General features: G+C 43.0%; 1 protein-coding gene across 1 annotated transcript in view; it reads left to right on the forward strand.

Moving 5' to 3' along the window:
* Positions 1 to 622: 622 nt before the first annotated feature.
* Ddx43 (DEAD-box helicase 43) overlaps positions 623 to 15,032 on the forward strand; it is a 31,867-nt gene continuing 17,457 nt past the window's right edge. Inside the window, exons 1-4 of the mRNA XM_038323353.1 lie at positions 623 to 915; positions 5,463 to 5,518; positions 10,503 to 10,629; positions 12,427 to 12,558. Coding sequence (XP_038179281.1) covers positions 660 to 915; positions 5,463 to 5,518; positions 10,503 to 10,629; positions 12,427 to 12,558 — 571 coding nt within the window. The 5' untranslated portion in view covers positions 623 to 659. The remainder of the gene's footprint in view (positions 916 to 5,462; positions 5,519 to 10,502; positions 10,630 to 12,426; positions 12,559 to 15,032) is intronic.

Consider the following 15,032-nt stretch of genomic DNA (forward strand, 5'->3'; position numbering starts at 1 on the left):
TAAGATTCTAAGTGACCCTCTGAGGGATGGTTGACCCTCTGAGACATGTTCAGACAATTTGAGAATCCCAATCCCAGCAGAGACACTGTGGTTTAGCCCAGCCCTGAAGGAGTGTATCCAGCTCCAGAATCCTTGCAAAGCGAGGTGAGCTTCAGCCTTGCCTCTAGTCTTTTACTTACATTAGGTATGGGAGATTGTACATAGAGTCTCCTATGGTAGGCAAGCGCCCCACATCTGAGCTGTATCCCCAAAGCTTTCATCCGTTTATTTTCGTTTTAAAGAGTCTTACCAAGTTGCCAGGCTGACCTTAAATTCATTGTCGCATAGACCCTCCTGCCCCAGATGTTAAGCTTGCACCATCAGCCCGGCTTGAATGTGAATTTCGAGGCACGGTTGAGATTGTGTCCCAGGCTCCAAGGTGCGACGTCCTCAGGCTGGGTGACACCAGGAGCCTTACAGGTCCTGGCCGCCGCGTGACTGTGAGCGCCGATTGGCCAGGCCGGGCAGGCCCCGCCCCCAAGGCGCGGCGACCAATGAGCGCGCCGAAGACTGGCGGGCGGGGTCGCGGGCGGCAGCAAAGCTTCTCCGACGCCGCGGCCTGTGCTGCAGAGTCGGGGGAAACGACGTGCGACGTGCGACGCGCGGCTCTCCTGATAGCCATGTCTAGGCGGGAGTCCGCAGCCAACGCTTCCTCCTCTGGCGTTGCTCCCCGGCGAAGCTCGGCGGGGTCCCGCGGCGCCGGTCGGACGGCGGTGGAGGAGCCGAACCGGAGGGGTCGGGTCGGTAGCAGCAGAGGGGCTGCCGGCGGCTGGAGAGAGCCCGCGGATGCCACCGCCGAGGCCACGGCCGCCGGCGGCCGCCGCGAACCGCCGCTCTGCTTCGGGGTGAAGAACGACGTGGTGGGCGCGGTGATAGGTGAGCGCGGGCGGGCGGCGGCGGTGGCGGGAGCAGCACGGGGCGCGGTTCTGGGGCGGCCGGCGGGGTGTGCGGGAGAGAACCTCCTGGGAGACTCGCGCGGGGTCCGCGGTGAAGCCGGGTGCTGACGGGCGGGTCTCTCCGCGTTCCCTGAGCGGGCTGTTTGGGCGAACACACTCGAGGGTGAGCCCAGAGGGTGCGGTAGTGATAACTCAGAGCCTGGGCTTTGCCTTCGTTTAGCTTGAGGTGAACTGAACTGCGGAAAGCTGCACCGGAGAGTCTTTGCAGTGCAATGGTAAGCTTCTCCGAGATGCATGAACAGTGATAGGGATGTTAAAGGTTAAGCAAATACTTTCCCCTTAATCGGCTACCCAGCCTCACCTTATTTTTATATTTAAAAATAAATATATAGTGCAGTATTAGTGATAAATGGAAGACTCTGTCCCAGCTCTCCCATGATTAGAACAATGCCATTTCTCAACTCACTTTTCCTTGTTTTGGGGCCTCCACATCGACTTTCTGTGCTGTTGGAGCATTTTATTTTAGATCCCTAAGTAGAATCAAGACACTGTATAGCTTGAGATGGGCTCACTGTGCTGAAATAATGCCCACAATCATCATCTGTTTCTCTGTATCTGACAGAATTTCCTTAAGACAGAAAGTTAACTCCTTATATGTCTCTTCCACTGTTGTGGTTATTCACTATCCCTTGGTGATGTTTGAGTTGCTTCCAGTTTTACACTCTCGTGAGTAGCACTTCTGTGCGCACAGCAGTGCAGATACTCGCCACCATGCTTCTAGTTCTTTTTACATGTGCGCAGATGTGGCAATTGCTGGATTAGATGGTAGGATTTTTTTTGTTTTCCAATTTGTCCAAATCCTTACTAAACATGTGTATTTGTTTTAAATCACTAGGGGTAGTGATATGGGTCCATGGCACCTAGCATGCACAAAGCTCTTGGTTCAATACCAAGTACTCCTGATTATTATATATGTTTTTTCAAGACAGGGTTTCTCTGTAGCTTTGGAGCCTGTCAGGGAACCAGCTCTTTTAGACCAGGCTGGCCTCGAACTCACAGAGATCCACCTGCCTCTGCCTCCCAAGTGCTGGGATTAAAGGTGTGCGCCACCACTGCACAGCTGCTAATTACCTTTTTAAAAGAGGATAAAGTTGGACATGGTGATGTAGGCCTTTAACCTCAGCCCTCTGGAGGTAGAAGCACTTCTGGACTATATATCAAGATCAGGCAGGTTGGCACTATGTAGTGAGACCCTGTGTGATGGCTGTTCGTGGTTGTCGACTATATCTGGAATGAACTGAAGTACAGAATGGAGGGCACACTTGTGATCCAGATCTTGAGGCAGGAGGGACCACACCTTCTGCTGGAGTCCTGTATAAAGACAATGGAAGAAGGAAGTGTTTCTTCTTTGCCTGCTTGCCCGCGCCTTGCCAGAAGATCCATTCCTTCACTTGTAATGGAGCCTCCTACCTCTTTGGGATTCCCGCATATTCTACAGAAGACCAGTTGAGACACTCAGCCTTGTGGGACTGAACAACTACTAGCTTATTTCCATTCACAGTTGGCCTTTCTCCAGTTCTTCCTCAGAGGGACCTACAGCCTTTATAAGGATAACTGTACACTAGGGGAAAGGAAACAACTTTCCGGGATTGCTTGGATACTGGTTCTGAATTGACACTGATTCCCGGAGATCTCAAGAAACATTGTGGCCCTCCCCTTAAAGTAGGGAATTATGGAGGTCAGGTAACTAATGGAGTATGGCTGGTGTCCAACTCATAGTCGGTCCCTGAACTCATCTGGTGGTTATATTTCCCCAGGTTCAGAATGTATAATTAGGATTGATATACTTAGAAGTTGGCAGAATTCTCATTAGTTTCCTGACCTGTGGAGTGAGGGCTCTTACGGTTGGAAGGGTTAGAGTTGCTTCTGTTAAAGAAAAATAGTGAAGCAAATACAATATTGCATCCCTGAAGGAACTGCAGAAATTAATGCCACCGTCAGGAACTTGAAAGATGCATCAGTGTTGGCTCCCACACATCTCTCTCCCCTTGAACTCTCCTATCCAGCCAGTGCAGAAGACAGATGGATTGTGGAGACTGACAGTTGACTATCAAAAACTCGATCAGGTAGTAACTCTAGATGGCTGGAGAGATGGCTCAGTGGTTAAGAGCATTGCCTGTTCTTCCAAAGGTCCTGAGTTCAATTCCCGGCAACCACATGGTGGCTCACAACCATCTGTAAAGAGTTCTGGTGTCATCTTCTGGCCTTCAGACATGCACACAGACAGAATATTGTATACATAATTAATAAATAAACATTTAGAAAAAAAGGTAGTAACTCTAGTTGCAGCGGCTGTACCAGATGTAGAGTGTCCTTACTTGAGCAAATTAACACATCTGGTATCTGGTACATGGTATGATCTAGCAAATGCCTTTTCCTCAGTACCTGACCATAAGGACCACCAGAAACAACTTGCTTTCAGTTGACAAGGGCAACAATATACCTTTAGAGTTTTTCCCACTCTGTGTCATAACTTAGAAAAGATCTTGATCGTTTGTCTCTTCCATAAAATATCAATCTGGTGCACTATATTTATGACATTATGCTGATTGGATCAAGTGAGCAGGAGGTAGCAACCACTTTGATAACACATATGCATATCAGTGGATGGGAAATAAATCCAACCAGAATTCAAGGGCCTTCTACCTCAGTGAAATTCTTAGGAGTTCAGTGGTATGGGGGCATGCAGAGATTCCTTCTAAGGTAAAGGATAAATTATTGAAGCTATCCTTTCCCACCACCAAGCACAGTGTTTACAGGGCCTCTTTGGATTCTGAAAACAGCACATTCCTCACTTGGGTGTGCTACTCTGTCCCATACTAAAGTGCTAGCTTTGTATGGGGCCTAGAACGAGAGAAGGCTCCTCAACAGGTCCAGGCTGCAGTGCAGGTTGCTCTACCACTTGGACCATATGATCCAGCAAGACCTATGGTATTTGAGGTATCAGTGGCTGATAGGGATGCTGCTTGGACCTTTGACAAGCCCCTCTAGATGAATCACAGAAGAGCTTTTGGATTTTGGAGCAAGGCTCAACCATCATCTGCATATTCTCCCTTTGAAAGAGGGCTCTTGGTCTACTATTGGGCCTTAGTGTAAACTGAACGTTTGACAGTGGACCACCAAGTAATCAAGTAGGACTTGCATAGAAGCAGTTTATTATCAAATGGAAGTGGTATATACAAGATTGGGCCCAAGCAAATCCTGAAGGTACAAGCAAGCCAGTAAGTAGCTCCTCTCCATGGCCTCTGCATCAGCTCCTGTTTCCAGATACCAGCCCTGCTTGAGTTCCTGTTCTGACTTCCTCCAATGATTGACTATGATCTGGAAGCATTAACAAAATAACACTTTTCTCTAACTTGCTTTTTGGTCATGGTGTTTTGTCACAACAATAGAAACCCTAACTAGGAAACCATGTTTTTAAAATAAAATCTTTTTAAAAAAATATTTATTTATTATGTATACAATATTCTGTCTGTGTGCATGCCTGCAGGCCAGAAGAGGGCACCAGACCCCTTTACAGATGGTTGTGGGCCACCATGTGGTTGCTGGGAATTGAACTCAGGACCTTTGGAAGAGCAGGCAATGCTCTTAACCTCTGAGCCATCTCTCCAGCCCCACAAAATCTTTTTAAAACAAAAAAGAAGGCAATCTTTTTGTGGTTATAGTCTATGTTTCACTCTTAAGAGATGCTGAACACCTTATAGACTTAAATGTTTCTGAAGAATGTCTGTTCAAATCCCTCACCCTTGGAATTTGTCAGGGATTATAACCAGGGTCTTAGGTATGCTACTCGGGCAGGTGCTATACCACTCAGCTGTACTTAATCCTCCCTTGCTAGATGTGGCGGCTCAGTGCTTGAAATGCCACTACTTAGGAGGCAAAGCAGGAGGATTGCCTTGCGTTTAAGGCCGGTTGGGGATGCTTTGTGAGTCATTGTCTTAAACAAACAAAACACACACAAAAAAATCCTGAATTTTGCTAATTTTGTTAACAGTGTCTCCAATTTCTTTACATTGTTTTCAATGCAGTTTGGATCCAATCTCTGTATTGCTGGAATAGACTCTTTTCACCTCCATCTCAGTGAAAGACGTCTCCTATATCCTCACAGTGTGAAATGTCTGCTAAATGTCATGGTGCACGCCTTTAATCCCAGCACTCGGGAGGCAGAGGCAAGCAGATCTCTGAGTCTGAGGCCAGCCTGGTCTACAAAGAGAGTTCTAGGACAGCCTGGGCTGTTAAACAGAGAAACCCTGTCTCAGAAAACAAAAAACCAAAATAAACAAAAAAACAACAAATATGAAATGTCAGCCTCTTCCCCCTTCCAAAAGAGAATATTTCCTGCACCCTAAGAACCTGCCCTCGAATGGTCTGAGGACGAGCCACACAAAGGCCTTTGAGGTAACTACATAGACCCCTTTTACTGATTTCAGTTCATAATCATAGATTTCTTTATTTTTTTTTAAACAGGTCGTGGTGGGTCAAAAATTAGAGAAATCCAAAATACAACAAACACTAGAATACAGGTAAGTGATTTGTGTTCCTGAACCCTGAGAGCGTAGCTCTTAAGGAGCCCCTGACTAGCATCTGCTTTATGCTTAACGTGATGAAGTACTCGGCCAGGGCTCTTCATGTTCTTAATCGTACAGTGAAAGGTGTCACTAACCTCTCAGGCCGAGAAAGCAACCCTTATCTTCTGCAGAGTCTTGTCTCTGCTGTGTATTTTGCAGGGGTATGCCACAATGTTCATTTTCTCTTAGGTGTCCAGCTTTCTTGTAGTCTCCTCACCATGCCCCACTAGTCAGAGGAGTCTCCCTAAAATAGTCATATAGTTCCTTTTCTGCATAAGGACCTTTGGTGGTTCTCTAGTCGTTGATTTTTTTAAGCTATTTAGTTAGGGTACTGGGGACTGAACCAACAGTCTCGTGTGTATTCTAGGCAAGCATTCTACCACAGAAATACATATTGGATGAGGGTCATCTGTCTATGGGTTAATTAAAAATCTGCCTTGGCCCTTTAATAGGACAGAAAATTAGGTAGGCAGAGTAAACAGAACAGAATTGTGGGACAAAGAAAGCAGAGTCAGGCAGACACTTCAGGCAGTCGCCATAGGCAGTCGCCATCCCTCTCCTCTCTGAGTTGGATGCAGGTTAAGATCTCTCCTGGTAAGCGACCACCTCGTAGTGCTACATAGATTACTAAATATGGGTTAAAGCAAGATGTGAGAATTAGCCAATAAGAGGCTGAAACTAATAGGCCAGGCAGTGTTTAAATGAATACAGTTTCCGTGTAATTATTTCAGATGTAAAGCTAGCCGGGTGGTGGGATGCAGCTCCACCGTTCCTTCTACAGAGTAGTGCTCCAACGTGATGGACTAAATCCACTTAAAAACCTGAGAGGGCTTAAAAAGGAGAGAGAGAGAGGGGGGGGGGGGAGAGAGTGTTTAACACAGCTTTTTGCTGTTTGCTAGGATGTACTGTAGAGAGATTTCCTGATTCAGCAATAGCGGCAGAAAAAAAGCCACTGTCATTTTAAAAACGCGGCTTCCTGGGCCCTGCTGCCGATACAAACTCCACGCCTGTGGCTCAGCTCTTCCTGCCTGGGTAGGCCTCAGGATCAGGTCTACTAAAAAGTGGCAGTTTTGAAATACCAGTTTCTGGGCTGTGCCACCATTGCGATCTCTGTCTGGCTCCTGCGGGAGACAAAACTTTTGAATGGAGCATTTGGAGTAAAATGCTACAATTTGTTTGATGGCAACTAGACTCACTGTGTGCCTAAAAGGGGTCATTGCATGCTGCGGCTCAGAGGCACAAGCAGCTCCATGTTAGCTGTGCCATGAGCATTGCTCAGAGGTACAAGCAGAGAGACTCCGCCATGCTGAACTGTGCTGGTCTCAGGCAGGAACTATCGTAATTAGCATAATAACAGCACACTTAAGGTTTAGACTGGGCAGTAAACAGGCCAACCATATTACCCCTACATGGTGCAAGCTAAAGTTTTTAAGAAGCACTCAGCATTTTAAGAAATGCTCCTGGACAGTAAGGAATTACAGATTCACAATAGGACAGATTCAGACATAAAAGACCTTTAAATGGGTCACAATGTTGGATGAGTATACATAGGCTTGGGAGAGAGAAGAAAAAGAATATAGAAAATAAAGTTAATGCCTTAAAAAGGGTAAAGTCTTTAAAGAGACAGAGTACAGATAGTTATAGATTAAAAGAAGTAAAGAAAAATAAGCCACGTAAAAATGGAAAATTCACAGAGTCTGGATTATGTATTTTATTGTGTTTTCTTTAAAATTTTTGACTGTAAAGGAGCTAAATACAGAGAGTCATTTCATTATATGGGCTGCCAGGCTAGACCAGAATGGATATCATAACAGTATGACTTCAGAATTTGGATCTAAGAACATGATGCTTTGGAAAAGAGGGTCTTCTTTTGTTTTCACAGAGGATGAGACCCTGTGGATTGCTTCTATCCCAATATGGTATGATAGACCACGCCCTCCTGAAAGGTTGCTGTGAACACCCTCAAAAAAATTACTTCGCTCAATTGCTGACTGAGATGAACCTGGCACACAGGTTATACCATAAAAGACCTAAATAACAGCGCCCCCATTCAGCAGGAAGCAGTTTGGAGAGAAATGACTGCGCCCATATTCCCAAATATTGTTTATAAATGTTCTTTTACCTTTAAAGGGGGATATGATATAGATATGAATAATTTGCTTTGGTATGGATTTTAAGGTCAATTTTGTAATATATATATATATGTATATATATATACATATATATATGTATTTCTGATATTGATTAAGGTATTGTGATTGTGTAGTTCATTTTAAAATGTAATGTATAATTAGGAAATATAGGTTAATAGATAATCATCTATGATAGTCAAGTTTGTATTCATGTTAGATTTTTCTAGATATATAGAGATATATTTCAGTTAGACATTCTTCATATCTTTCAAAGACTACAGAATATGGCATTTAATGTTTTAATAGCTTAGGACTTTTCATGACAATAAGACATGTCTGCTCCTGGCAGCACCAGCTACTTCAAGAGGAAGATGGGCATTGAAGAGGCTCCTTATGGAGTTTGATAGCCGTTTGGGCAAGAAACTGCTCTTGCCTGGACTGTTGCATAAACTGGACACAAAGAACCCACACAGAGAGGACTGCTGAACTTGCCTAAAGGTGAGATGGTCCTTTGGGGTTCCTGACTCATGAAAGAGTCTGCAAGACATTCTGCAGGACACAGCAGAAAGTGACTGAACTGTCTTTGGAATTTCCTGCTTCATGGAAATGTCTGCTGGATACTATGGGCTTCAAGGCCGAAGATAGATGTCCCAACGGTACAGAGGAACTTTGGGTGACTGTCCAGGCAGCAAGATGTCTCTGTCATTTCTAGAGTTTTGGAAGTTGTTTATTTCTTGTTTACTTAGGTAGTATTATATCCTTCTGGAGTCTTTGATGGAGTTGAAAAATAAATAGGTAGTTATAGTTTTCCTTAGTTATTATAAAAGATAAAGTAGATATAAATATTGTAACTGTAATTCTTGCTTGATAACTGTTTTGTTATATGTAATTTTACTATGTTAAAGTTAAAGCCTTCCTTTTTTGTTTAAACAGAAAAAGGGGAAATGATGGAGGAGGGTCATCTGTCTTATGTGTTACTTTCATTGGTTAATAAAGAAACTGCCTTGGCCCTTTAATAGGACAGAAAATTAGGTAGGCAGAGTAGAAAGAACAGAATTGTGGGAGAAAGAAAGCAGAGTCAGGCAGACGCTTCAGGCAGTCACCATAGGCAGTCGCCATGCCCCTCCTCTCTGAGTCGGACGCAGGTTAAGATCTCTCCTGGTAAGTGACCACCTCGTGGTGCTACACAGATTACTAAATATGGGTTAAAGCAAGATGTGAGAATTAGCCAATAAGAGGCTGAAACTAATGGGCCAGGCAGTGTTTAAATGAATACAGTTTCTGTGTAATTATTTCAGGTGTAAAGCTAGCTGGGTGGCGGGACGCAGCTCCGCTGTTCCTTCTACAAATGTATATCAGACCCTTTATTTTTTATTATATTTATTTGTGAGTGTGTACATATGTGTGCATTAGTATACTAACATCTGTGACATGTGGAGGTCAGAGAACAGCATTCAGGAATCGGTTCTCTCAGTATGTGGTTCTGAGAGATCGAGCTCAGGTGATTGGGCTTAGCAGCAAGCACCTTTACCCACCAGCCCAACCCAAGGTCTCAATTTTCAGCACAGATTGGCCTGGAACATGGTATTTAGTTCATACCGGCCCTATAACTCCAGTGTCCTGTCCTTAAGCCCATGAATGGCGGAATTACATGTGTATACTACCCGCAGCAGCTAAGATTTGAGCCTGGTAATCCCAGACTCCTTGGCATAGTCCACTTGGCCTGGCATATTTGAAGACTGCCATGTACTTCCTCACAGTATCACCCTGTAGTTGTCTCTTTCTAGGCAACTTCTGCTGAGCTTTAGATGAGTCAAGTTATGACATCCTCCCAGCATCCTATAATGGCTTCATTTAGCACTTAACACAGAGTTGTTTATATCTGTAAACCCTGGAGTTGACAAACATTGAATAACCAGCCAAGAAAGACAACACTTGACAAAGAGTAGTTTTCAAGATAAATATTGATAAGTGTACATTTAAATATGTCATTTGCTAGCCCTAGTGCTGTGGGCTTATAAACCCATTTGCTTAGGAAGATCACAAGTTCAAGGCCTGCCTGGGCTACAGTGTGAGTTCATAGCCAACCCTGGGTAAATTAGCATGACTCTGTCTCAAAATAGAAAGTGGAAAGAGGGCTGGGAGATAGTTCCCTGGCCTGTGTGAAGCCCTGGATTCAGTCCTCAGTGGTGTAATAAATGTATTCAATCCTAGTTCTCCTTACCCTAGCCTTGAAAACCTAAATCTGCAGAGCAGCAGTGGGGCACACTTTTAATCCCAGCACTCAGGAGACAAGGGCAGGCAGCTCTCTGAGCTGAAGGCTGACCTGGTCTACAGAGTGAATTCCAGGACATCCAGGGCTACACAGAGAAGCCCTGTCTCAAAAAACTAAACTAAAAGTAAAACTAACTCTATCATTACTGCATACATGTATTAATTAGAGAATCCTTTTATTTTAACTTTATTTTTTATGTGGGGGTGGAGCACAAACACCAGAGGGTTGTGTGTGGTATTCAGTGGGATCCAGAGATTGAACTCAAAGCCAGGCTTTGGGAGCGAGTTCCTTTGACTGCTGAGCCATCTGGGCAGCCCCTGTATTGTTTTATTTTTCCCTCTACCAGTAAGTTCTGAATTTAAGTTTACAGATTGTCATTGTTACCCATCAAGAGACATAGGATACCAGTCAAACTGGATATGGAATAGTAGCAAGACCATGTTTACATTCTTTCTTACTATTTGAAGTAGGGTAATTATTAGGCTTGATGAGGAGACTTCAATCTCACCTTTGTTTCTCCCTTTTTATCTAGGTAATAAAAGGAAGTCCTGAGGCAGAAATCAAAATTTTTGGCAATAAAGCCATGCAAACAAAGGCAAAAACAGTGATAGATAATGTTGTTAAAAAACAACAAAATTACATTCCAGGACACAAAGTTGGTAAGTAATTTTTACATACTTAAGTGCTTTAGTTTATTGTTGTTATTACTGTTATTGAGACAGATTCTCACTATGTAGCCTTTGGCTGGTCTGGAACTCTATGTAGACCAAGCTGGCCTTGAACCCATAAAGATCTGCCTGCCTTTGCCTCCCATGTGCTGGGATTAAAGGCATATACCACCTAAATTTTATTTATTCTTTGATATATTACATCCCAACCAGTTTCCCCTCCCTCCTCTCTTCCCAGGCCCTTCCCATATCTCTCCTCTCCCTCAGATCCACTCCTCCTTCATTTCCCTTAAAAAAGCAGGCCTCCCATGGATATCAACCAAACATGGCATAACAAGTTACAATATGACTAGGTACAAACCTTCATATTAAGGCTGACAGGACAAATTAGTGTGGGAAAAAAGGGCTCCATAAGCAGACAAGAGAGTCAGAGTCAGCCCCCACTCCCACTGTTAGGAGTCCCACAAAAACTCAAGCTACATAACTGTAACACATATGCAGAGGACCTAGGTCAGACCCATACAGGCTCCCTGATAGCTTCAGTCTCTGAGTCCCCTATGAGCCCTGGTTGATTATGTGGGCTGTGTTCTTCTGATGTCCTTGACCCCTCTGGCTCCGATAGTCCCTCCTTTCCCTCTTCTGTGGGATTCCCTGAGCTCCACCTAATGTTTTGGCCCTGGGTCTTCTCCCATCAGTTACTGAATGAAGCCTCTCTGGTGACAGTTATACTAGGCTCCAGTCTATAAGTATAGCATAATATCATTAGGAATCATTTCATTGATTTTTTTTCCTGTCATATTTTAAAGATACTTCTTACCATTGTTACTGGTTTTGTTCTCTTCTGTGATGCGGAGTCTCCATATGTAGGACAAGGTGATCTCAAACTCATAATCCATTCACCTCAGCCTCCAGGGAGATGGGAATACAAATGTGCTTCGCCATACCTGGTTCTTTTTCAGGGTTATAAACATCATACTTGATTCCTTTCCTCAGGCAAGGCTTCAGATGTTCCAGATCTACACATTTTTTTCAATAAAGGGCTAAGATTACTTTGGCTTTTTAAAATTACATAATGTCAGTAAAGTTGCTTGCCACCAAGAATAACAAACTGACCTGAGTTCTATCCCCAGAACGCATATAGTAGAAAGGGAAAACTACTTCCTACATGTTGTCCTCTGACATGTATCCCATGGCATATTCAGGGACATGTGAGTGCACACACATACACACACACACACACACTATAAAAATAATCAAAAATAAATGGATGTAAAAAAAATACATAATACCTGTGGCTACTTAACTATTATGGTTAAATCTAGTTTTACTTTTAGCCACAGGTAAGTTCAAATGAGAGAACTCTTTAAAGCACACTTTAGTATTAAGGGTAAAGATTGGTCCTGTGTGTGTGCACTCTAACTTGTGTTCAGAGGCCAGCAGTGGATCTGAGTGCTCTCCACCTACTTTAGGTAGGTCTTTGATTTGAGTACAGACTTTACTGACTGAGCTACTCAAGCTAGCCAGCCTGCTCTGGAGAACTTCTGTGTGTGCCTCCCTAGTTCTGTGATTCCAGGAGGACCATCATGCCCACTCATAACAGACATGGGGGCTGGGGATCCAAATCTGGTCCTCATGCACACAGAACCATCTCCCTAGACCTGGAAATTACGGATTTTTTTACATTTCAAATATTAATATCCTTATATAAATAAACACAAAAATATTACATTGGGATTTTGTGCTGTCAGGATTTACTTCAAAGCTAATTTTGTAAAAATCTTTTAACAGGTATTAATGAACTCCAACCTTCTGTTGGAGCAGATACCAGCACAAGTGACAGTGTAACAGAAGATCAGCCATTGATCGATTGGGACCAAATTCGAGAAGATGCTTTGAAGTGGGAAAAGAAAAAGTGGGCAGGTCAGTGCTGTATCCTACCATTTGTGGGCAGTGCTGTTTCTTTACTGAAGTTCATGTCTTCTGTAACCCAGCCTCTTAACTTGCGAGTCATGACCCATGTAGGATCATGTAACTGAATTTAAGTCATGGAAAATGTGGCAACAGTACAAGGTTTCTGAACACTCAGTGACCAAACACTAGTAGATCTGAAGCGTCTCGGGCCGTGCTCACTTGTGTCTCAGCACAGGCAGCCTTCACCATAGCCTTGCATTTACACAGAGACGTGCGTTCCATCCCACCACACAGCACCGCTAGATGCCGCCTGCAATACCTCTGCTCAGGTTTATACTCTGTTATCAATTGCAGTGTATTTTACTGTACGTACAAAGTTTTCTGACTGTACAGAAACATAATGCTTTAACTACAGAAAAAGAGTTGGTAGTTTTTAGACATTCCTCAGCATGTTAAATATCAAATTAGTATATCTTTGAATTATACTGTTTTAGAATGTTTGATTCTAAAAATTTCTGGTCAGGCATGGTATCATACACTTTTAATCCCAGAATTCTGTGGGCAGAGACAAGGATATTTCTTTAAGTTTGAGGCCAGCCTGGTCTATATAGCAAATTCCAAGCCAGCCAGGGCTACACAGTAAGACTCTACCTCAAAAAAAAGTAAAAAAATAATTAAAAATTGCTATTTGAGTTGCAGAGGACTCTCAAAAAATATTCAGTGACTATGCCTTGGGATTAGCATAGAATTTCCAACAATTTATGAAATCACCATTTTGTACTATATATTTGTGTAAAGTGACATGTATAGATGATTAGAATATAAAATCTTGACAATTCTAAAAGCTATTGACAGTTTTTATACTTAGTGCAAGTAACTATACCTTGCACTATAGTTATTCAACTAAGATTTAACTCTTTGTATAAAAATAAATTAGCTGGGTGGTGGTGATGCACGCCTTCATAGCACTCAGGAGTCAGACTGATCTACAGAACAAGTTCCAGGACAGCCAGGGTTATGCAGAGAAACCCTGTCTTGAAAAACCAAACAAAAAAATTAAAGAAAAAATAAATAAGCACATCTATCTCATTAGAATACAATTTTACCTTAATCTTTAATAAATGGTAAAATTATATATATAATTTTTATATTATATATGTGTTATATATATATAGTTCTATATATATATATATATAGAATTTTTGAAGTAAATTTCTGATTTATTATCAGTGACTGTTCGATATATATACCCGTTTTACCTAACTGTCAAGGTCATTTAAAACTTTCACCAGTGAAAAGTGGTTCTGAGAGAAAAGTTTAAGAAGTCCTGCTTCATGAAATGTCTACTTTTAGGCTCAAATTGAGCACTAAACTTGGCTATTAAAATGAAGCAACAATACAGCATTATTATTTAATTTTTGGTTGTATAGGCTGGAGAGAGGACTCAGTGTGCAAAGGTATTTATTTCAAAATCATGGGAACCTGGGTTTAGCTCTTATCACCCCACCCACTTAAAGAGCTGGATGTGGTCCTGTGCGTGCCTGTACATGCAGCTTGGTCATAGAGGGGTGGAACCAGGAGGACTGGCAGCCAGCCTAACTGAAAAATTTGAACTCCAGGTCCACCAAGACAACTCGCCTCAAAAGAATAAGGTAGAAAGGGATAGAGGGGGATACGTGACGTCCTCTGGCCTCTGTAAGCTGCAACATACTCTCACACACAGATGTTTGTACACACACACATACTTCACATGTGCACAAAAATAATACACTATTAATAAATTAATCAAAGTGTTTGTGACTATATCATCATGTGGGCCTGAACCTCTACATGTTAATGCAGTTGATGCATTATGGGGCATTGTGTAAGGATTTAAGCTTAGAAGAGGTGCTTTTACATCCTCAAGGTCTACAGAGCTGTCACATAAGCACTAGGACCAAGTTCAGATCTCCAGCACCCACATATAAAGCAAGATGGGTGCTGATCATCTGTAATCTCCTGGCTTGGGGAATGGAGACAAGTAGAGCCTAAGAGCTCACTGGCCAGCCAGTCTAGCCAGTTGGTGAGCTTCAGTTTCAATGAGAGCGCAACTAAGGAGGACCCCCCGTCATTCTCTGGCTTTCACATGCACACATATATGCATGAATGCATGCATACAAACATACATACATGCAAACACTGCTCACACAAAGAGAGACTCAGACAGACAGAGACAACCTCAGAAAATTGAGGATTTATATTTAAGGCCAAAAAGTAGTAGTATGGGGACTGGGAATTTGTGGATCAGTGGTAGAGTAAGTTTCTGAACAAGAAGGTCTGGGTTTGGTTATCAACATTACAAAAAAAAAAAAAAAAAAACGCTAATGGTATGGCCTGAAGAGGTGGCTTGATTAAGAGTGTGTGTACTGCTCTTGCAGAAGACAGGAGTTTGGTTCCTAAGAACCAGCTCCAGGGGGATTTCAATGCCGAGACCTGCAGGCCTT

Source organism: Arvicola amphibius, chromosome 3 (genome assembly GCF_903992535.2).
Source record: "Arvicola amphibius chromosome 3, mArvAmp1.2, whole genome shotgun sequence".
In the NCBI taxonomy this organism is placed as follows: domain Eukaryota; kingdom Metazoa; phylum Chordata; class Mammalia; order Rodentia; family Cricetidae; genus Arvicola; species Arvicola amphibius.